The 25,006-nt window shown below is 39.4% G+C and overlaps 1 protein-coding gene across 1 annotated transcript; it reads left to right on the top strand.

Moving 5' to 3' along the window:
- The first annotated feature begins 19,741 nt into the window (after positions 1-19,741).
- Positions 19,742-21,484, top strand: LOC136763005 (proteinase-activated receptor 4-like). The gene has a single exon (XM_066716670.1). The coding sequence runs from the start codon at positions 19,806-19,808 to the stop codon at positions 20,604-20,606; it is 801 nt and encodes a 266-aa protein (XP_066572767.1). The 5' UTR covers positions 19,742-19,805; the 3' UTR covers positions 20,607-21,484.
- Positions 21,485-25,006: the final 3,522 nt, after the last annotated feature.

Genomic DNA, 25,006 nt, shown 5'->3' with positions numbered 1-25,006 from the left:
GATGCCTCCTTGTGTTTGGATTGCACTGATTCATTATTCTTGACTGTAAAACAGGGAACTGATCTCCTGTGCCACTGTGGGTCGTCAAAGGTCACGTCATTTTCCCATCGGTTGAAGGCAAATGAGCAATAATATGTACTATGACACACAGTTAACATCCTATGTATTATTATTTATACATATGTAGAGTAAACATGGTTAAAGGAAAACATGACCCAATTGCATGCCAAATATTTAAAGTCTCAAATATGATTAAAATACACAAATCCCTCTGAATCACAGAAAACAAAAGTTTGCTGCCACGCCCAATCCTATATAATGAAACCAGATAATATGTAAAATATCTGATGTTTATGGCTAGCAGTCTCTGGAACATGTCAGATTTCATGAATAAAACTAAATCTGTGTTCTAGTATTCGTGCAACTAAGGCCCTTACTTTTCACCATGTCCAAACACCGCTCCCATATAGATGCACTCCTCCTCCGCTTCCCGCTCTGTGGATCCTTGTGCGCTCCCAGCAACGTCCAATACACTCCTGACACGGGTCTTGAAAGTGGTTTCCTCATGGCAGTGAACACTTGATGGCAATCATGTTCTTCTTCGCCACACCACACAGGTTCCCACAAGCATTGAGTCCATCTGTAAACTCTGATCCCATGTCCGCAGTCGTAAAGAACGATGTTAATTAAAGATCAGTATAATTAAAGGGCATGACGCACTGTACAGACTGACTCCAGAAGAAACCTCTATCTGTGGTGCTCTCTCCACAGGTGACACTAAATGTGACAGATTACAATGAGCTTCATGAGGTTCCTCAGAAACGGCAGATGAGGGTATTTTCATAGACTTGTTCCAGCATGGTCCTGGAGAACTTGTGAACAGCAGTATTCAAGTACAGGACAGAGCGTGTCCACAGTCTATGTTTTGGTCTCACTCTTGTGCGGGGGGTGCTGCTCATGGTGAAGCTGTCACAGTCGCTTGTTTGAAGTCTTCTCTTTGCTTTAGTGTGGCTCTCAGTCCCAATTCCAGCACTGTACAAATCTTCAGGCACTTCCTGGTGCACAAATTCATACAGTGGCTTTGCAAAACTAGGAAAACTGGGCAATAAAGTCTTTCAGTATCAAAACATATGAAACATGAGGAAGAATTGCAAGAAGGTTACATGATGACACATACATGATGCCAAAAGCCATTTCTTGTCCACCTTCACTCTGTGGAGGAATAAAATTTCTTACTTTTGTGAAGGAGAAACAGGTTCACCCCCAGAAATCAATTTCCTTTCTGACACGTTTGTCTAAAATAAAGCATTATTCCAAAGTTTTGAACTTATGTGTGAATGAGTTTCTTCAGTGCCTCGCCTCTAACTCATAAGATGAATCCAAGGCCACAATCTGTTTGCAGAAAACAGGGCCATAAAGTATAATCAAGATTATCAAAGATAAAGTACTCTTGTGTATTAAATACATTACAAACTGTCACAGATTTTCTTTAATTAAAAAAAATAAATTAGGAAGTAGATGCAGCAAACAGTTGGAAAATATAAGGTACTATATAAACACAACTATTATTTTTAAAGTGTACTATTTGTAGCCGAAACCGAAGCGCACCGGAGCCCCGGAGCGCGGACTGAACAGAGTCAGATTAGCTATAATAATAACTAAACAATACAAATAGCCAACCAACCGAATTAATAATAATTGTTAAACAACAATAAGGGTCTAATGCACAGACAAGACACAGAGAGCTCACGTTCTCAGTCCAGACGAAGTGGCAAAAGAGGACGAACCTGCGCTGACGTCACATTTTATGGAACAGGAAGTGGAAGGGACGTGTTCTGAGTGACAAGCGCAGGGGTCAATGGCAGCTTTGATAGAGTGACGTTTCGATCAGGATCCTACGGCAGTGCGCAGAAACCCCTCCCCCTGGGCAGTGCTTCCAACTTGAAAGATAACATTGGTTACACTTCTGCACTTCTTTACTCATTCTTAAATGTAAAATAATTTGGGCATTTTATAAAAGGATCTTGAGAAAAGGTCAACCGCTGAGAAACTGCACCGGCCGCCTCTTCCAGCAGTGCGATGGCTTTATGAGTATTCAATCAAAATAATATGGCTACAAGAACATACAGAAATAATTGTAAATGATACAGTTGTTACCGGACTGCCACTTTAAATAGGAAGTGAAGAGTAGTTTAGTGGGGGGGTTCTCTCTCTAACATGTCGCCAGGCGGGTAGGGTTTTTGTTTTTCATTTGCTGTATATGTTGTTGTTCGCGTGTCTTGTGAGGATTGTGAGGAAAGGGCTCTCTGCTGTTGTGTTTGGCAATGTTTTGGGGGAACTTTATTTTGAAATGTTATTGTTGTATTGTTATTTCCTTTATCTCATTGAGATATATGTGTCGTCTGCAGGCCCCCATTTCTTGTATATTTTCATTGTACTTTCTTCTTAGTTCAGTTAATCTTAGTTTCTGTCTTCATTTTGTTTCAGAGCAATGAATATTGACATTTTTATAAAACTGCAATGCTGAATTGTGTCTGTGGGGCTTATTACCTCAGGGAGAGGAAGATACAGTGTGCTGTGTGTGCTACCCTGGCCCTTGGGCTCTAGATCAGTGTTCAGGTCCCTAAATCCGTCTTAGTGTAAAAGTCAGAAAGGTAACACAGTTCAGAAACAGAAGAGGATAACGATGAAGATAAATATAATGATAGACAGCATCCGATAAGTAACAGTAAGTAACATTCATTTAAAAACCGTTCCTCACTCAATGTTCACATTCATTACTTTTCTGCCAACTGTGCATGATTTATTAAATAAAAGGTAGATTATCTTCATCCATTTACAGGTAGTTTAAATATAAATCATGCACACTTTGCCAATTAATTGAAAATGCATTGTGATATGAATTCAAATCTATTTTCAAGCGAAGACTCCTCTTTGCAGACTGTTATATAAAGTCAGTGGTATATAATGAAGATAATTATTTTTTTAATGGATTTTAATTATTGTTCACGGTAGTTATGTTACAGTGTCTTAAACTGTGCAGACGCAAACAGTCAGGCAATGCAAGATTCAACAGGATGCCAAATATTAATAACACCGGTACATTCAAATTTCCATTTTCGACCACTGCACATATATATGAGTCTCGATTTCTGTTGAGACATTCAGATGGTAGAGTCAGAATTTGGCGTAAACAGAATGAGAACATGGATCCATCATGCCTTGTTACCACTGTGCAGGCTGGTGGTGGTGGTGTAATGGTGTGGGGGATGTTTTCTTGGCACACTTTAGGCCCCTTAGTGCCAATTGGGCATCGTTTAAATGCCACGGCCTACCTGAGCATTGTTTCTGACCATGTCCATCCCTTTATGACCACCATGTACCCATCCTCTGATGGCTACTTCCAGCAGGATAATGCACCATGTCACAAAGGTCGAATCATTACAAATTGGTTTCTTGAACATGACAATGAGTTCACTGTACTAAACTGGCCCCCACAGTCACCAGATCTCAACCCAATAGAGCATCTTTGGGATGTGGTGGAACGGGAGCTTCGTGCCCTGGATGTGCATCCCACAAATCTCCATCAACTGCAAGATGCTATCCTATCAATATGGGCCAACATTTCTAAAGAATGCTTTCAGCACCTTGTTGAATCAATGCCACGTAGAATTAAGGCAGTTCTGAAGGCGAAAGGGGGTCAAACACAGTATTAGTATGGTGTTCCTAATAATCCTTTAGGTGAGTGTATATATATATATATATATATATATATATATATATATATATACATACACACAAATACACATACACACAATGGTGACTTTATTGTGACAAACAAGCAGTTTGTACTTGTAATCATTAATTTCTGGTTCACAAAACCAACATTGGACAGAGAAAAACACTGACCTGTATGGAGTAATGTCATTCCATTCCATTCCATTCTATTCCTTTGGAAAAACTGCAAGCATGAAACACAAACAAAACACAGAAATAGGGACCACATTGCACGGATATAATAACCAAAAATGGTAATTACTGCAAATTGTAAGTTTTGTAAAATGATTTATATGACTTCTAGGAGTAATCTTCAAACTACATAGTGAAAAATGCAATCAGTCTTCAGGAAACACACACAGTAGACAGAAATAAGCACAACGTTGTATTTGTATGACCCAAGACTGCATTGTACTAAACCCTGAAACCCTGAAAAATCACTACAAACTCTACGTTTTGTAGAATGGTTTATTTTACAGACACAGAAACAGGCTCATCCTCAACATATTCCAACACTTAAAATATGATGTAAACTTAAAGGTTTACCAGTAGCACCGGGGCATTATTAATGTACTAATCTATTCATGCAACTTTTAAACACTTGTCTAATACAGAGCCAATAACTGCATTGACAGCTGGTAGCAGGGCTTAGACAACACTGTGCGCTGGGGTTTAAAATTATTCTGTAGGCCAGGACTTCAAAACTTTACCCCATTTAAACATTGTCAAATTTGCCTCCAACCCACATGCCAAGGCATGATTTTTATAACATATGTATCATTTTGTATTACTATGTACATTAATGTGATTTATACTTTTGATTTAAGGTTAATTTTATCATATTTTAATTACAAATTAATATATAAACATTACAACATATAATAATAATAATAATAATAATAATAATAATAATAATAATAATAATAATAATAATTCAAAAACATATTAAACAAAACTCACTCTGATTATGTCACGACCCCAGGATGGGAAACCTGTGCTGTAGACCCTCGTCCACTCAGTCTTGTTGGGTGTTTCTGTCCAGTGGTCTGATCTGATACAACCTAACCAATGACATCATATTCTTGCATTTTCTACAGAACTGCCAGACGACCTCCTGAGGGTGGAAGGCAACGTCTGTTCACCCATGAACAGGAACTGGCCATTGTCAATCTAGTGTTGGCAAACAACACCATCTGCCTACATCAACTACGAGAGCAAATCATCGCAGATCACACAACACTCCATAATATCAGCCATGTCAGTATGTCGACACTTTGCCGCATCTTGCGTCAACACCAACTTACGATGACGCAGCTGTACAGGGTTCCATTTGAGAGGAACAGCGTTATAGTCAAAGACCCTCAATATGACTATGTGCAAGTAAGTGTCACTGTACTATACTGTGATACAGTAATGGCAGCAGATTGTGTCCTACTGGCACTGCATAGATACATTCAGACAAAGCAGTATGTTAGTTTCCATCGGGCTGCTCTGGTCAGGGACTGGTTCACCAACCACAATAACTTCACAGTTGTATACTTGCCCCCTTACTCCCCATTTCCCCATGAGGAATTATTTTGCGGCTTGGCATTGGAAAGTGTATGACCACCAACCACATGCCCGCCTGCCTCTTCTGCAAGCAATGGAAGAGGCATGCAGAGACATTGAGGTGGGGTCACTCCAGGGTTGCATACGGCACGCAAGGCAATATTTTCCCCGTTGCCTAGCCAGGGATGACATTGCTTGTGATGTGGATGAGGTGATGTTGCCGGACCCTAACAGAAGGCTGGATCCATAAACCATCCACCCCATCCCTTACAATACTATTTTTTGTTTACCATTGCACTGTAATTTTACTGTAATTATTTTTGTTTCTGTGAGTTTACAGTAACATTGTATTGATTACTGTACTGTAATTCTGCTTTTCTTTGTGTGTTTTTGTTGTTGTAAAAACCTGCAATGGCAAAAAAATAAGCTGTATATTTTTTTTTCTGAAGCCTTTCTATTTTTGTGTTCATTGAAATGTGAGTAGATGTACTGTACTGGAGCAACCTTTCACAGAAGCCTTTATGAGAAAATTAAAAAGGTATGCAAAGTACTAAAGACAGCAGTGTTTTGTACAAAGTACATCAGTGTGTTGTTGCTGCTTTGAAAGAGTAATTCAAATAGTGCATGTGTGTATCATTTTGTTGCAAAAATGCCATTTTGAAAAAGGATTGTTAGGTAAAGGTAATGTCAGACAAAGGGAAGTGTAAACCACATCTTTTGAGTTACACCAATTTGTTAATCCATCTGTTCTGTTCATGATCAGGGGCGTCGGGGTAGGCATCCCAGGCAATTGCCTGGGGCCCTGAGCTGAGGGGGGGGGGGGGCAAAGAGAAAATCTCCACCCCCCACCCCCCCCGCCGCTCTCACCAGCGAAAGTTTCGTCCGCACACCCCCGCTCTCACGGGAGAAAACACCGGCAGGAATTATCTTGCCTGCGGCCCCCACCTACTCTAGAATGCCACTGTTTATAGTATACTGTATAAAACCTGGGTTTAAGATGGAAAACAAGTCTTGTGATGGGTACAAGAACACAGAATCTGTCATTTTCAAAACAAAATCTCAGCACAAAAAAACTAATATTTTGCCAACTGCTGACTGTCTTTATTTCAACATTTTAACAACAACACACAGAAACAAACTTATCAGCATCTGCATAAAACAAGAGAGGACAGAATGTGGACACAGATAAAAAGTGTGTGTGTGTTGTAAAGTGTATGCTTGTACACTTCTGTCCTGAACAATAATGTCTTACAGAATTTTACTTTGAACTTTAAAAGTAACTGGCTCTCAAGATGTCTGCAATGCAGTCTTGATCTTTTAGCAGTGAGCATGAGTCCTGCATGACTAGAAAGTCTCTCACAAGCTGCAGATGCTGGGATGGCTGTGTTTACTTTGAGAGATAACTTCTTCACTTGTGGAAAGGAATGCAACATGTCCATACCTGCAGTTGACAGACATGAAAGGTACCTCTCCAGCTCTCCTTCCTGTGAGACTACAACCTTCAAAGATGCAAAGAAGTCATCTTCATCTGATTGGCTGCTGCTGTAAGAGAGGACATCGTTGTCCATGTTGGTTTCCAGTAGATTTTTTATGTAGTCAAGCCCTGTGCAGAGAAAGATTTAACACTTTAAGCCTGTATGTTCCTATATATCTACTGTATTTTCTATTACTGTGTATTCCTACACCAGATTTTAAGAAATTTTGTAACTCTTGTTAAACTGTAACTCACCACTAATAAAACACAAAAAGAGAGAACCAATCTCAACACAAGATCAAGTGTTGACAGACATTGATGCATTACCAGCTTTCAAGATGCTTTCCTCTGTTGTCCAGGAGGTTCTGAATTTTGGAAGTAGTATAGATGCAGCAATCAGCTCCGGTTCTTTCATGACCTCTCCAAAACGTTTCTGGATGCCATTGTAAGAGAAGTTGATATGCTTGGGTTTTCAGTCAATCTAAATAAATAGTTGAACTGAAAACTCATAGCTCAATTGGTTTCTCTTTTAAGATTCTTTTTAGAGGGAAGATGTGGTCAAGTGACAGATGTGCAATAATCATTTATTTTGACAAAAATAGGAAACTAACTAATAGGAAAATAAGTAATATTAAGCTTCTGCTGGATTACAGAAAGAAACAGATATTACCCGGTTTCTCCTTTCTCCTCACAGGACATCTTTGGTCAATCTGATCATGTAGGCAGCGGTGTTTCTCTCTCTGTCTGTCCCTCCTCCTGCTCTTTCTTGTTGTTGTCTCTTTGAAGAAATGAAGAGAACTAAACTTCTCTTTGTTTTCCTTTCATAAGGTTTCCTTCCAACCAATCGCATTTTGCCACCAAGATGAGTTGGGTGCTTTATGCTAATTTAATGTAGAAATGGGGGTCCTTTTGAATTTGGCTAAGAGCCAATCAGAGGACAGGTACCCTTTTAGTCTCTGGACATATAGATAAGGTTACATGGGGCTACCAGTGGCTACCAGGGAACTAGCTAAAAGGAAGGAAGTCAGTTTCCTCTACCAAACCAGATGTTATAGAATTTCACATAGAAAAATACATTCTAACAAATAATATCTTACAGTCCCCACCTTGGGAGGGAAAAACATTCAACAGATGTTTGACCTTTCAGTAAATAATAAAATAATACAAAAATACAAAACAAAACAAAAAAATTAAAACACAGGAATTACAAAATACAAATAAACATTTAGTCAATGCACCTATTATATGTAGTTGTGAGGTTATATAAGTATGCGAGGTAGATTAGATAACCATGCTTATTATAAATCCTGAATTTACCAAACAAGCTCTTGACGTGAAACTAATGTCTCACGACGAATGGTGATACCATCACTATATTATGTAGGTAATAAAACACACATATAGTAACAATTAACACAGACAAGAAAGTAGCACCTTTAAAAGCAAAATCCCACCAACATTTTTTGTAAGTGATCTCCATATTTCCATCAGAAATCAAATGTTGTACCCCCTGTTGGAACTGTTTATTGTGGTAATTGTGGTTGAGTTAATACTTTTCCATGTGCAATAATACCTAAATCATACACATTATGCAGGGACTTCATCACATTTTCAGTTGTATACAAAATAAAAACAAAACCTATAGTCTTAGTGTCTATATGTGTGGTTTCAATTGGTAACACTAATAGTTTTCAACAGTTCTGGAAATTCAAGTGGCAGGGATCAACGAGTTTGTACATGATATACATCACAAACCAGATGTCTACTGACTACAGATCCAGTAACACATTATAGAGTTTAAATGAGGATAACACAAATGGATACTATTATAGTAGGTAGAAGTGAGCATCTGTACAGCAGTTTCTACATCTAAGTCAAGATGATTAACATTCAGAACAAATTTTAGGCTTGCAATTCCCATAATGGTTATAGAGTCTCATGGTTGTTTGTAAACTATTGCAGCATCAATGGCAACCCCCAGGAAACCAACGAGGAACAGCATCATGGTCTCCATTTTCTCTCAGGAACACCGGAAAGATCAAGGGTAGCAGTGATTACTTAACAGTTTTTATCTGATTTATGTGAAACCATTTAAGAGTATCTTTGCCTTTTTCCTGAATTTTGACTTTGTACACTGCTGGACTTAATTTGTCCACAGTGAGGAATGGTCCATACCAATAATCTTCTAAGGTATGGTGTTTGTGTTTGCAATTTTGAACCATACATCTGTCACCAATCTGCAGTTCTTCTTCATGAACTTTGGTGTCAAAATATTTCTAAATTTGTCTCTCTTTGTGACCTAATTGTTTACCTACAATGATTTGCATTTGATCTACAGACGCTAGGCAATTTAGTAACCAAGTCATATTAGCAGCTTGCAAAAGATCAGGTTGTTCTTCCAAAGGAAGTAAACAGTGTCCTGGGACATGCATAAGACTTCCAGTCATCGCTTGATGTGGTGTAATTCTGGTAATGGAGTGTGGTGTCGACCGCATTGCCCTTAGGCACAGAGGTAAAGCCTCAGCCCACCTTTTTGGATTGTCTTGACACATTTTTTTCCAAAAGTGTTTTTAGAGTGCGGTTTCCACGCTTGACTACTCCTGACGATTGAGGGTGGAAAGGAATGTGTAATTTCTGGGTGATGCTTAATGCTTGACACATAACTTTCACTACACTGCTTGTGAAATGTGTTCCTCGATCACTATCAATCACCTAAGTGAACACACCTAGTGAATACACCTAGTGAACACATTTTGTATGAGAGTTTTCGCTACAGTGGCAGCAGTGGCACGCCTGCAAGGAAAAGCCTCAATCCACTTTGTGAATTTGTCAAGGATAACCAAAATATACTGGTAACCCTGTGATGGTTTGGCTAAAGGACCAATGAAATCAATTTGAATTTGAGTCCAGGGACCTTTGGCGGAATTGATAGTCTGAGTTTGGATTTGAGTGTGAAAGGTTCAGTATTCACCTGTAAGCAGATAAGACAGTGGTTACATGCAGTGGTCATGTCAGCTTTCATCGTTGGCCACCAGTAGTACTGTGTAATTTTCTCTAGTGTCTTTTCTACAGAAAAATGACCTCCTAGAGACCTCCAGCATAGTAGCTTGCACCAATGCTTGTTTTAACTGTTCCACAGCTTTAGTGTGGTTCTCTGTCCAAGTTTCATTACTGTAGAAATCTTCAGTCACCTCTTTTCACAAAAGTTCGTATAGTGGCTTTGCAAAAGCAGCAAACTCTGGAATAAAGTCTCTTTGGTATCCCATCAAACCTAGGAAAGAACAAAATGCAGTTTTAGTGACAGGCAAAGGCAAAGTTGTGATTAGCTGAACCTTGGCATTGTCAGGTGATTTCCCCTAGATATGAAACAGAGTCTTGAAACAATTGCACTTTCTTTGGGTTTTCAAATCTGCTTGTAAAAGGAGATTTAAGAGTTCATCAAAGAGCTGAAGATGTACTTCTTCTGTTGTTGTAGCGAGCAGTAGATCATCGACGTATTGGACAGGGCACTCAGGTCTGGAAAAAACTTTTATAACCTCAGCCATGAAAAATGATTGGAGAATTATGCAAACCTTGCGGTAAGTGAGTCCATGTGTATTGCTGATTGTCAAAAGTGAAGGCAAATTTGTATTGGCAAGTGGAACACTCCAGAAACCTTTGGAAATGTCCAGCACTGTGAAGACCTTACTGACACAGGACAGTAGAATAGCAGTGTCTCTTCCAAACGGTGCACAGGTAGATGTCACAGCGTTGAGTCGCCTGTAGTCCACAGTCAGTCTCCAGGATCCGTCTGGCTTCCGCACAGGCCAAATAGGAGAGTTCATTGTAGAAGTACAATGTCATATGACTCCTTGCTGTAGCAGAGAACTAATAACAGTTGCAACAGATTCGTGACTTTCATTGGGGATCCCATATTGTTTTTGAAATTTGTGAGAAGGACCATTGATGTCTTCCTCCAGACCCACATTACCACAATCATGCTTATGTCTGGCAAACACATCAGAGTATTTTGCTATTATTTGCCTCACTGCATAATTTTCATTGAATGGAAGCGGTAATTCACCTGGTGACTTAATGGTACATACTGCATGTGAATCACTAACAGTGTACACAACATTTCTGCCTCTGTTAAACCAAATCTGATTATTAGCGTAATCAAGTATTACACCTTCTCTTCTCAAGACATCCGAACCAATAATTGACTGACCCTCAGGTAAAGGCATTAATATAGGAGACCAAGTTGTTTGATAATCCCCTATTTTCAAATTACATTTAGTACCCTTCATAGCAGTAGTCATGTCTCCCTTAAACCCAGATACATTAGCTGTAATACCTGTAGATAATGTGTGTGTGTGTGTGGAGATTGAGCATGCAGGACAGACACAGAAGCACCAGCATCCAAGAGCATGCATTGCTGTGGGCCTCCGTCAACAGCTGCTCTTGAGATTGGCCTGTTCCATCTGTCCCGGTAGAGCTTCGTTTCTACCTTCAGGGAGGCCACGCACCCCTATGCTTGCTGTGCATGGGCTACTTTCCGAGATCAGTGCGCAGTTGTTGGACTTGCTGACTCAGGAGCTGTAGCTCATCCTGCGGATACAGGGGAGGAGTTGAGTACAGAAGAGGAGTCGGTGCTGCCTTTGACTCATTATAGGTGGGAGGAGTCACATTAGGCACCGCCCCTCGGGGTGTCTCTGCCTGTCTGTTTGACTTGGGGTCAGTGTGAGTCTGATCACCAGCGCGGTCAAATCTGCCCCTGTTGCGCCTGTGATCAGGATTGTGTTTCTTTTCCCAGTGAGGATGATGAGGGGGACAACGCCCAGTCAGGCTCTGTGTTTAAGAAAACAGGGAATAATTTTTCACAGGATTCTTTTTCAGTTTTCCCCTTATTATCATTTTTAACAGATTTCCATGCTCCTTGTTTCACTAATTCCTGTGCTCTGCAAATTTTAGGGAACAAATTCTCCCAATCCTCAGTTGCATCAACTAAGATGCCCAGGATTGCTTTCAAATCAGGGTGTAATCCATGTAAAAAGGATTTCTTAAACTGTTCATCATATATATCATCCTCAATTGTATCCAGAAACACATAGAGAGCTCGTTTTCTCAGAGCATATGCCCTTACATGTTCGCTTTTCTCTGTGTTGCGGAATATAATTTACTTCCCCAATCTGCTGCATTCCAACCACAAGCTTAGCTTATTAACTCTAAGACCTCAGTCCACGAAGTTGCTCTCGCCACTTCATCAACACTTAACAGGGATCTTAAAGTTGGAGTGCATGCAGCTAAAACAATTGTTTTCCAATGTAGGTCGTTAAGTTATTGATGCAACTGAATGCAAGATAAGAGTCAAACTATTAATTCCTCTAAATCGGTCTCTAGAGTAATTGGACCCAAATCATCTTTGAATGCTCTCAGTTCCAGAGCAGTCAGATGCTTAGTTTTCTGAGGCTCATTATTGACTTGAGGATCATCAGAACTGTCTGTGTTTTCTGAATGACTTCGCCGCCTCGTACTTTCGTGAATTGAACTCGGCTCTGTGTTGCTCGTCCTTAACATGCGCTTTACTGCACCCCGAGTGCGAACTAAGCAGATGGGAGCAGCACATATTTCAGGATTCAAATCCCAGTCCCATGCTTCTCTCTCTAGTTCTTCCCAATATTCATCATCATCAGAGTCCAGTTCAGGAGAACACGGACCTCCGACAGCTGCAATGATAGCAGTTTTCATGCCTAGTTTAGTTTTTAAGCACATTATTAGCTGTTTACATGCTTTGTGATTACTTAGGGAAACTTTGCTTGCAGTGTGTCTGAGAGCTGGCTGGCAATCATTTAACTTTTGTTGTAAAATGCGATTCTCATTTTTGAAAACCTCATCCTCAGATCTGCACTGTTCTTTATCGAAACAGGCAGCAGCTGCGATAACAGCATTATTGCTCACTGTCTGCATTTGAAGTTTCAACTCTGCATTTTGTAAAAGCAGGGCAGAATTGTCATTGCTAACAAGTTTCAATTTTGTTTCTACATCAGTTAAGATCTTAACACACTGAGTTAACCCATAAAGAGCAGATAATTTCAGTTGTGACTTTTTAACTTTTTTGTTTGTTAACTCCGATAAACAGGACTCTAAGTTCTGTAACGAAGTACTAGGACATGTCTTTATCACTAGCTTGCCTTCTGACAAAGATGTTTACAGAAGGTAACTTTTCAATCACTCGCCCACACTGTGTGGTTTTCCTCCTTGGAGTTGAATGCACAGTAAACACACTCAGGTCAATGATACAGTAATAGAGTAATATTTCAGGGCTGGCCTTTTCCATCTGTATGTATGGCTTCCTGTAGGAGATTTCAGACCAAAGCTGCTACACTGTCCTCTCACTCTTGAGCTGGAAACTGCTGCTCTGGCTGCTTCTCAGAGCTTTTCCAAATGCAATAAATAATTGTTGGTCTAAACTTCATTGGGTGTCTACAGGTTAGAGATGCTCTTGATTCCTTCATGTGAATGAAACATATTCACTTTATTATAGAGCAAATAAGATATCAGAGGTAATATTTGGTCAGAACGTCATGGCCTTACGAGGTAAACCATGAAATATTGTACTAACTAATGGAAAACAAAAGCAGTATTGTGGGTTTCTAAAATGAAAAAAATATGTCCCATTCTATAGAGTGTACCTATTTTCACTTGACTGAGAGTTTAGTGCCTCTATGTATTTTACACTAGGAATGCTTCAAGGCTATTAATGATTAGAACAAATGTAGTAACAAGTAGAGAACAACATTACAGCTGTACAAAATCCTGCTTTAATGACATTCATAAGAAAAACTGTCTGGAACAGCATATACATTGAATGTCAAAATTTCATGAAAATATACTATATATTAAACAAAGTGACAATTGGGAACTATTACAATATCTCAATAGCTTTAATGTAATTGCAAATATTGTCTACCAGTAGTTATGATACACACATTTTGTTTAAATGTCATAGATGAGCTGATGCCCTCAACATGATTTAGATTTGGTTTTCAAATTGTCAATTTTATTTGAAAGGATCTTAAGAAAACAATTTGAATATGTGGTAGTAAAGTACACTTGTATCTCACATCTCACAGATAAGACACCAATACCTTAAATTATTTTAATTACTAGATTGTTAACGTAATAAAAACAAAAATTAAATCAACACATATCCATATCCATATTTTACATCTCTAAGATAGTTTTTCACATTTTAATTGAATACCTAATACTTAAATGTTTTTCTCTTTTTGGATTCAAATTATTATTATTATTATTATTATTATTATTATTATTATTATTATTATTATTATTATTATTATTATTATTATTATTATTATTTATTAAGACCCTTTAGAAAATTACACAAAGTGAAAGAATCCACAAATACATAAATAAATACACACACATTTATAGGCCTATATATATATATATATATATATATATATATATATATATATATATATATATTATATATATTTAAACTACTACCACTACTACTACTACTACTACTACTACTAATAATAATAATAATAATAATAACAATAACAATAACAATAACAATAATAATAATAATAATAATAATAATAATAATAATTTAAATCCAAAAAGAGAAAAACTGCATGATGACGTTCAAGGGGGTAACCTGAAGGTAAGGCGGGACTTCCAGTCTATAGGTACAGAGGGCGGGACATCCGGTTTTAGCTGTCAGTGCAATTTAAGTTGTTGTACACTACTGTGACACTTTAGTGCCAGTGTCCAGAAGCAGAGGTATGCACACATCCCCCAGTTGCACAGCACAGGACTTGAAATCAGGTGAGCCAGTGCAGACAGTGTGGATAACTGTAGATGTTGTGTCGGTGGGATGAGGCCGTGACCAGGCAGAGGTGGTAGTGGGAGCAATGGTGATGGCACCAGCAGTAGTAGTTGGAACGCCACGCTTTATTTCCTAAAACAAACACACACTTCACTTGCCGTAATACCCCACTTAACCTAGGGTAACCTAGGAACCAAAATAAAGCAAACTGCTAACGGCAGTGTCGCACTGACAGACAGTGTTGCTTGAGGACAAAGCTCGCACTGCTACTTCCACCTTTATTTCCCTTCGTCCCTAGTCCTGCCCCGCCCACTTGAGTCACGTGTACAACCGATATGGTACACACACAAACCAATATAGTAAGCACACAAACCGATTGTATTATGTCTTGTTTGGCCCCCCATACTAATCGGTAAACTAGCACTCCCAACCAATCCCAGCGCATTTGTTAGTTCTGAAGTTTAAAATAAACTAAAGTGGCTCACCCAATGGCAATTCACAACCCATGCTCTCAGCTCATCATCTCTGGCCAGGTAGATCTCCTTTGTTTCACTTTGGCCACATTTATACACCTGGATAAATTACCAATGAAACCTGCCACAACCCTAAAAACTGCCAGTTTTTAAGGGGAGTATCAAGGGAGAATGTCAAAATACCTGTTCCTCTTCCACACCCATTACAGTTTCAATTGTTTTTCACTGAACGTATTCCCCAAGTAACCTGGATGTCGACTGTACTGTTGGAGAATATTGCCCATAAGGGGAATAAAATATGCACAATACATTAATCCTGCTTAGGAAAGCACACTTGCCTGTAATGTCTTCATTACATTAAAAACGAATCACTGTATCAATGCTTTAGTGAAACAAGATTAAATAAACATCTTAAGCTTGGAATCATGTAGAATTATCCAGCCTGATGTTTCATAAATAAGATTATTTACTTTCATGGTAATTGTGCTGGTAAATGCATAATTTGAATGTTTTTTTTCCCAAGTATTGTCTCCTGTGTGTTAGGAAATGTATGCAGAGTTGGTATAAATCATACAGCTGCACAGAAAGACAAAGTGCTCTATACATTTTTGAAGCAAAACAATAGAGAACCTTGAAAACACTATATATACACTCACCTAAAGGATTATTAGGAACACCATACTAATACTGTTTTTGACCCCCTTTCACCTTCAGAACTGCCTTAATTCTACGTGGCATTGATTCAACAAGGTGCTGCCGCATACTGGATGTTTTTCCCTTTTCACACCATTCTTTGTAAACACTAGAAATGGTTGTGCGTGAAAATCCCAGTAACTGAGCAGATTGTGAAATACTCAGACCGGCCCGTCTGGCACCAACAACCATGCCACGCTCAAAATTGCTTAAATCACCTTTCTTTCCCATTCAGACATTCAGTTTGGAGTTCAGGAGATTGTCTTGACCAGGACCACACCCCTAAATGCATTGAAGCAACTGCCATGTGATTGGTTGGTTAGATAATTGCATTAATGAGAAATTGAACAGGTGTTCCTAATAATCCTTTAGGTGAGTGTATATATATATATATATATATATATATATATATATATATATATATATATACCTGTTCAATTTCTCCTTAAAATATATATATATATATATATATATATATATATATATGCACATAAACACCAAACTCTCAGTCATCAAACTAAAATCCTACTGCCAATGTAAAATTGCAGGGCAGGCTGTGGGAAGACTGACATTCATTTTAGTAAATTTATGGCCTCCTTGAACAGGGTAAATTAAATTAAATTCTTTGTGGATCAGAAAATGTCATTTTCAACTGATCGATTTAGCGTGTGAGTTTATTTAATTTTTGAAATCACCCTTGATATTGTATATATACACATACATTGAAACTGGAAAGCTTCAGAATGATAAAAATATTGTCATGGAGGCCATGGAGATTAATTAATGTAAATGTATGAAGAAATACAAGTATATCTATATGTGCCCACATACATTTTAATTAAGAGATTTGCATTATTCTGGTTAGACTACCTGTTGGCAGTCACTGTGGCATGTCTTCCTACTTTCAACGTAAAGGAGGCAAGTTTGTACATGCTGTTGCTAAAAATGAATTCTGTCAGCCCATATTATTTCCCCCACAATGGTTGGGAAAGTTCAGCTGGGAAATGGAAGAGATAGAAATGGTTAATATTTGGTTTCCACATACATTTACCAAGACACCCAACAAGAGGAGGTGCTTGTGTTGATTTATTTATTTAATTCAGGCTAACAGCACCATATAAAGAGAGGAGTGCCCATTTCTTTGGATGTGACTGCTACACTGGAAACAGCAGATGGTGTCATTCACCTCAGTGCACAAGGTAATGCTTTAAAATTATTCTTTAGTTACACAGATGATGCAAGCATTATGGTAGAGTCTCTGATCTCTCCTGGCCTGGACTATTTTTGACAAGAAAACATTTAAAATGACCAAGACCTGGTTTAATCATACTTTAAAAATATACATAATCTTTTATAACTAACTGAATGACAACATTTCTCACCACTTCTTTGCAGTTTCTTAAGTAATATCAAGGTGGCAAACATTACTACAGCAAAATAAGCTAAACAAAATGACAACAACAACAAGAGAGTAACAGTTGTACAAATTTGTCAACTGTTTACAATTCTGTTCAGGTTTTAAATATCAGAACAAGTGCTGGCAAGTAAGTTATTTTGTAAATAAAAAACGTCTTGGCTGACATGACTGAAATTGAACTGCATTGCCACAGGTTTCCTTTATGATTAATGCTGAAACACTATTGGACTGGTCCGATGCTTTGTGTAGGAGTTGTTCGAGTCTCTTTTCAGACGGTTCAAATCTTTCCTTTTTAAGATCCTGGTGAAAGTTTCTGAGTACTGCTTATGTCCTTTGTGTGGATTAGATGCACATTTTCCTAACAAATAACATGAACACGGGCTGAATGTGAAGATTTAACAGTAGGTCAATATTGGAATTTGCTTTAAACTTTAAACACAACAAAACAAAGTTTTTTGCGGGGAGGCCACTTGCAAAGTGTAAGGCAAAGAGCGCAAAAGCTGATGACACAATCTTACATAGATGTAAACGCGTGTTGTTTAAAGTCTATGGGGGGAGTTATAATTTGTGTTAAGATACTGCAATGCAATGTATGGAGTTTGTATTTCAAATTTACCCATGGTAGGAGCGAGGATGCCCAAAGCTAAAGAAAATGCATATGGCTAACTGTTGACAGGTTTTTTGATTGGTTTTGGTTCTACAAGGATTATTTTTCTCAACCATGTTGCCACAAAAAAAAAACAAATCTTTTGTGCACTTTATCTTGTCTGTGATCTGCCTCCATTCGTCAACATACCTTGTTACAGACGTGTTTTTCCGATCATTTACTAAAGGAAAATATTGTGACAGATTTCTTATACTTAGCAACATAAATGTCTCATTTGCCTTTCAGCGGTATAATCACTGAGGCCGGGTTCCATTAGGATGCGGTTGGGAGGGAACAGTCTCAGTTAACATGGATTCTCCTTCAGTTGAATGGGCAGCTATCTCCGTGACTTTAGTGTTTGTCCCCTTCCTTACATTCACACATGCAAAGAATGGAAATGACACAGATAAGAGTAAGTGTATGTCGCTGCTGATAATTTAGAATTAAATACTTTTAATTAATGTTGTTTGCAAAGGGTCATAAATAAGTTATTAGTATCTGTGTTGTGTATTGTAGCAACTATACATTAGCATACATTTTTCACATAGAAAGGTATTGTAATCGGAATCGCTTTCCATAGCATACTCAATATACAGACAGGTGACAAATTAAAGGAAAAACAAACATAAAGTGTCTCAGTAAGGTGTTGGGCCACCATGAGCTGCCAGAACAGCTTCAATGCTCTTGGCACAGATTCAACGAGTCTCTGGACTCTACTGAAGGGATGGGACACCATTCTTCAAAAAGATATTCCCTCATTTGGGGTTTTGATGATGATAGTGGAGAGCGCTGTCTAACACATCGGTCCAGAATCTCCCATAGGTGTTCAATTGGGTTGAGATCTGGTGACTGCGAAGGCCATAACATATGATTCACATCATTTTCATACTCATCAGACATCTCTGTAGCCCAAGCCTATGGTTTTTGCACCACTGAACTGAATCTTAGTAATGAGGGGTTTATGCACTACAACCTTACTGTAATATCCCTCTCTGTGTAGTTCTCGACGGACTGTTCTTGCTGACACAGTCTAATCACGTCCTGCATTGACATTCTCAGTCACCTGGGAAAGAGTTGCTCTTCTGTTTTTCTTTACATATCACAGTAATATACGAGCATCACAGTCATTGAATGTATTCTGTCGACCAAAATTTCCAACCCTATTTACTGATGACTTTCCCATAGACCTAAATGCAGAAGTAACTTTAGTCACTGTTCCTATTGAAATACTAGTCAGTTGAGCAGTCTTTTTGATTAAAGCTCCCGTCAAGCTCCCGGCCTAATAATGACCTCCTCTTTCAAACCCACTTAGATCCTTTCCTCTTGCCATCTTGATCCAAAATCGAGGTCAACTGTACCTCTTCAGCATTTTTATACATGTCACAGAGCATGATAGGACGTTAATTGCTTAATTGTATCATGCAGTACACCTCTTTGGAGGCATCTGCATTCGTTATGTTCCTCCACTCATTTATTCAGGTTTTTCCTTTAATTTGTCTGTATGTGTGAAGTGCACGCTTATGTCCAAAGTATGAAAATACACATTGCCAGTCAGGACAGCTTTAAAACATGCAAACCTCTATATAAGACCTAATGTAAGACCTAATTTGGCTATTTTTGATAGCAACACTTTTTATTGAGAAACCCGTGTTGTAAAGTTATTGTGGCTGTTTTTATAACATTTATTTTAATATTACATTCTCCTTTTTTATGGGAACAGTGCCGTTCAGTTTAATAATCAGTGTAGATAATGACATACATGAAGTGGATAATCAAAGCATGGAGATTTTACAGTCCCCGACCACAGTGCTCCTCATCCCTTAATTCTACTTGGTGGCCTTCATCATTGGACTCCCAGCCAATGCCACAGCTCTGTGGGTCCTTATAGCCAGAACCAAGAAGATGCCCTCCACTGCTTTACTCATCAACCAGACCTCCTGCTCATGGTGGTTCTTCCCTTCAGGATTGCCTACCACTTCCAGGGCAACAACTGGATCTTTGGGGAGGTCACCTGCAGATTTGTCTCTGCTCTGTTCTATGGCAACATGTATGGCTCCATTCTGTGTCTCATGCTCATCAGTATTGACAGATACATCACCCTGGTCCATCCTTTGAGTGCGAAGGTCTTTAGAAGCAGAAAAAACTCCATCTGCATGAGTCTCGCTGTGTGGGCGGTTGTGATAGGGGCCATGCTGCCGTTGCTCCTCACTCGGCAGGCCTACACTGTAGCAAACTCAACCATCACCCTCTGCCATGACGCTCTTCCACAGATGGATCAAGAGAAAGTGTTCTTTCCATACTTCACCAGCCTCTTCGCCGTCGCCTTTGTCATCCCCTTGTGTGTCATCTTGTTCTGTTACGGCTCAATTCTGTGGACGCTGGTGTCCAGTGACAAGCGCTACATCCACGCAGTCAAGGTTACAGCGCTTGTGCTGGTGGTCTTCATTGTTTGCTTCCTGCCCAGCAACATCATGCTTCTCCTGCACTACTCCAGTCTGTTGGAGAATAGCGAGGAATTGTATTTCCCTTACATGATCAGTCTGGCTCTCAGCACCTTCAACAGCAGCCTTGACCCCTTCATCTATTACTATGTGTCTGAAGATTTCAGAGCCAAGGCTACGAAGTTGTTTGCATGCTGCAGAGACAATAATTATTATAAAGCAGGGTCCTCTTCAAGCAGCAAACATCACTCATCCATGTCTAGCAACACAAGGATATCCACCTTAAATACAGTTAACCATTAATGACTGCTCAGCAAACATTTCATTGTACTACTTTAGACATTTGTTATATTCGACAAATTGTTTAATTGTGAAAAAGTCTGATATCTTTATTATGATGACTGACATACAAACAGACTTCCCCCCAAGAATGCACCTCCTGAAAAATCATCCTAAAAGCCAATTGGGAAAGAGTTGACAGAGATGGTCAATTAGTGCATTTTCAATTAGAAACATTTAACTATTTACATTTTGAGATGGCATGTGATGAATACCTCTAACAGTGAATTATCATACAATTACTTTCAAAAAGCAAAACAGAAAAATATGTATAAAATAAACTACACATGCTTATCTGAAATTGATGTGTTGTGTGTCAGGAATCGAGACAATACTTGCAGTGCATTATCGCCAGAAGGATACTAAAAGACAGAAATTGCAAGTTTTGCCTCATCAGCATTTTCATGTGAGGTATAAATGTTTTGCCTTTTGATGTCTCAAATGTGATGCATTTGCTTACACAATCACACAGTCTCGGAGGCTGAAAATAGTCCTCGTACTGTATTCCCAATCTAAGTTCTGATCACCTATAAACCACAAGGAGTTTATGTTTATATTGTAACACAACATGTTGCTAAAACTTCAGATTAAGTGTCATCAATAGATATTTAATAGACAGAAAAGCAATTTGTCCTTCAATTCAAAGTTACATATATTATAAATGGTGACCATAATAATAAATTCATACTCATTTATTTGCATAGAGAATTGGAACCCCAGCAAAATACATAACAAAACTAATTATTTTGTGAATAATGACAAACATATTTTGGAAACACTTTATAATACAGTACCCTTACTACAGTGTACTTACACTGTAATTACACAGTAACACGAGTGAATTGACCATGTAATTTATGTATAGCTAAAAATGAAAGACCAGTATCGCTAATGTATTTACAGCTCAAGCTTACATACACTTAACAACAAGTAGTATGGCTTAATTACATGTACTGTGGGTTAGTTAATGGTTCAAACCTTTGTGATGTTATTGATGACCTTAAACTCATCCCATGTTACAGTGTAACAACATGTAATGAGCAGCACTTCCCTCTTTCATGTAATTACATAATAATGCAATACCACTCCACAAAACATCTTCCCACTGGAGAGTTCTCCTTGCTGGAATCAAACACAGATAACAGTTGATATGTTTGTTTGAGGCGATCGTCAGTTCTGCAATGGGAGCAGTAATCCGGTCTGCCTCACCCTGCTGACAGGGACATGGTCAGAACCGACTGGTACCGGCTTTTTACATCGTAAGGCATTTTCACTGAAAAATACAAACATGCATGTCAGTAATGTCATTAATACGGTGATGATTCCTTCAAAAAGCTGAAGTTCTTAGTAACTTTCAAATAACTTGGAGTTTGAATATCAAGATTGGGAGGCTTCTTTTGGAAATAGTCAAGACGTTATTTTTCTTATTTATTATCCTTCTTTAACCATGCACTTTATGGTTTTGGCAAGACAGTGGTCAACACATTTAAAAGCAACATATAAAATTGATTACAAATAACAAATATGTATATTTAAAAATAAATAATTAAACTATGTCCTCAGGTCAGCACTAGCAGTGATGTTCCTGCTCCAGTCGGGGATCAATTAAAGTGAGACGTTTTAAAAGTAAAACTGCCAATTGGTATTCACAGTTTAAACGATTAAACAACACAAGCCTCTAACGATGCACTCTGATTATTATTATTATTATCCTGTATTAATATATAAAAAAAAACATGAACATGCCTTAAATTAAACGATGTGTGTGGGGATGGGGGGAGTATATGAATAGGCTAACACAGTATAAAGTCACTCATTGTTGTGCATATAGTTTGCGGCAACAAACTGCGATGCACTGTGTGTTCTGACACCTTTCTATCAGAACCAGCATTAACTTTCTCAGCAATTTGAGCTACAGTAGCTCGTCTGTTGGATCGGACCACACAGGCCAGCCTTCGCTCCCCACGTGCATCAATGAGCCTTGGCCGCCCATGACCCTGTCGCCGGTTCACCGCTTTTCCTTCCTTGGCCCACTTTTGATAGGTACTGACCACTGCAGACCGGGAACACCCCACAAGAGCTACAGTTGTGGAGATGCTCTGACCCAGTCATCTAGCCATCACAATTTGGCCCTTGTCAAATTCACTCAGATCCTTAAGCTTGCCCATTTTTCCTGCTTCTAACACATCAACTTTGAGGACAAAATTTTCATAATGTCATAATGTTATGGTTGATAGGTGTGTATATATATATATATATATATACACACATATACACCGATAAGCCATAACATTATGAAAACTGATAATCTCATTATCATGGCACCTGTCAGTGGGTGGGATATATTAGGCAGCAACACAGCTTCCTTAGGCAGCTTCCTCCGGAGCAATCAACCAAACACTCTCCAACCAATCACCTCCCTGCTCCAGGCTATGAACTTGGCTTATAGGTAGCCAGCCTGCATTGTGAAGGGGAGACTGAGGAAAGCAGGAGGACAGCAAGCAGGAGGACAGCAAGCAGGAGGACAGCAAGCAGGAGGACAGCAAGCAGGAGGACAGCCTGAAGCGACCTGTGGAATCAGAGTGATACGGAAGCAGTGCAAGTTGAGTATTTGGACTGATTTCTAACTTATTCAGGACGCACCGTTTGGCTCCTGTTGGCTAACGGGTCGGAACCTTGTCCTGTTCACCTGCAAGGGAAATGCTTAACCACAGGAGAATTGTTATGGAGTCTGCTGCTCTCTGTCCTATTTTTGCAGGGTCCCTGGAGGAGGGAGGGTCCTTTGTAGCAGCAGTGGGGGTGAGACCGGGCCTGGGACATTGTGCCTATGGGAGGGAGACAGGCTGGGAGAAAGGAGAGCTGAGGGGCATGCATCATAAGTTCAGCTGGTGGTGTACATTTCCACTTATCCAGCTCGATCCGTGTAGCAGTCCCTCTGAGTCTCTCTCTCGCGCTCCTTGAGGGTCGTGGTGCCTCCGCTGTGGACCTACATCGCGGCAGGGATCCACTCCACCGGCCCAAGAGGGACTTTTTGGGACACAGACAGTGGAACCCGAGGACTTTCGTTGGCCCAAGCCTGGGGCATCCGGACAGTACATGCATTGTTGTTTTTCTGGACTGGGTAAATTAGACCCTTTCCCTGCAGGTGGCTTATATAAAAACAGGGATTAGTTTAGATTTTAGTGGGTTTTAATTAGGTTTGTCGTATAACATTGCCCATTTATTAAAGGCCATTTTAAGGGGGGGTTTCAAACCTGTAACTAGCAGAGGGCATGGACTTTGTACCCCATCCCTCTGGATTTGTGGACTGTGTACAATAAACTTTTGTAACTGAACTGGTGCCTGTGCTGTGTTTCTGTCATTGTCTGGCAGAATTGGGTGGGGAGAGAGAGGGGTTCAGTGAGTCCCTCCCCCCCTTACATTACAGTAAATGGGGAGTGGCTTAGTCTTAGTTACTGGTGGTTGCCTCTCGCTGCCAGTGCCACACATTTAATACATATGTTTAGGAAAAGTCAAGAATGGTTATGCACAGTGTATTCAGGACCACCGAGTAATTCAAATTAAATCGTTCAAACTGACCAGCCCTGTGCTTCTAGTCTTAAATGATAAAGGTGAATCATGCAAGAGATCACATTAGAGATCTGCATTCCAGCGGGACCCGTTCAGATTTCTTGTGGCGTGGGATTACATTTCCAAATTAAAGACGGTAACGGTTGGTAACTTTGGTGTACTTAAGACGGGAGCAGGTGTTCTGACAATAGCCCAGTGCCGACATCCTTTGACAACAGCATATCCTCACTTTACTCATTCTTATCGACCACCTGCTTAGCCTGCTCTAAAAGTTGTCCCGTTCAGCAGCCACAAGGCGGCGCTCATGCCTCATCTCAAAGGGCAAACTAAACTGACATTTACGAAGTCCAAGCCGGTGCCAGAGCAGTTAAGAAAAGAGACAACAGAAAAATGTGTAGCATTTGTTTGCATATTGTAACGATCCGGGACTGGGGGGGTCATGTGCAGTATGTGTTTTGTGTTCATTTTATTATGTTAATGTAACTGTTTAGTTTCTTCTGGGGGAGCCAGTCACGGGGTAAGAACTAATAAAGAGGGGTGCCCCGGTTCCCACGGCACAGTTGCAGTAGCTGTAGAGTGTGAGAGAGGGGTCACTCTGGTGTTAGAATAGCCTTGGCTCAAATAAAGTTCTTGTTCTTTGCATCCTGCGCCTCCTTTCTTATTTCTGTTCAGAGTCGTGGAACCGTAACAGAGCCGAGAGAAACGGTAAATGTAAATGTCTGGAAAAGGTTTCAATCAGCTAGTCCAACATTTGGTCAACATTCGAGGATTCGATGTCAGTGAGATACTACCAC

The sequence above is a fragment of the Amia ocellicauda genome, chromosome 11 (genome assembly GCF_036373705.1).
Source record: "Amia ocellicauda isolate fAmiCal2 chromosome 11, fAmiCal2.hap1, whole genome shotgun sequence".
Classification (NCBI taxonomy): Eukaryota; Metazoa; Chordata; class Actinopteri; order Amiiformes; family Amiidae; genus Amia; species Amia ocellicauda.
Note: the sequence above shows the minus strand (reverse complement) of the source record. Positions and strands in the feature narration are given on the sequence as shown.

Excerpts from the sequence above, each read along its gene's own strand:
- LOC136763005 (XM_066716670.1), top strand. The coding sequence starts at position 19,806 with ATGGTGGTTCTTCCCTTCAGGATTGCCTACCACTTCCAGGGCAACAAC.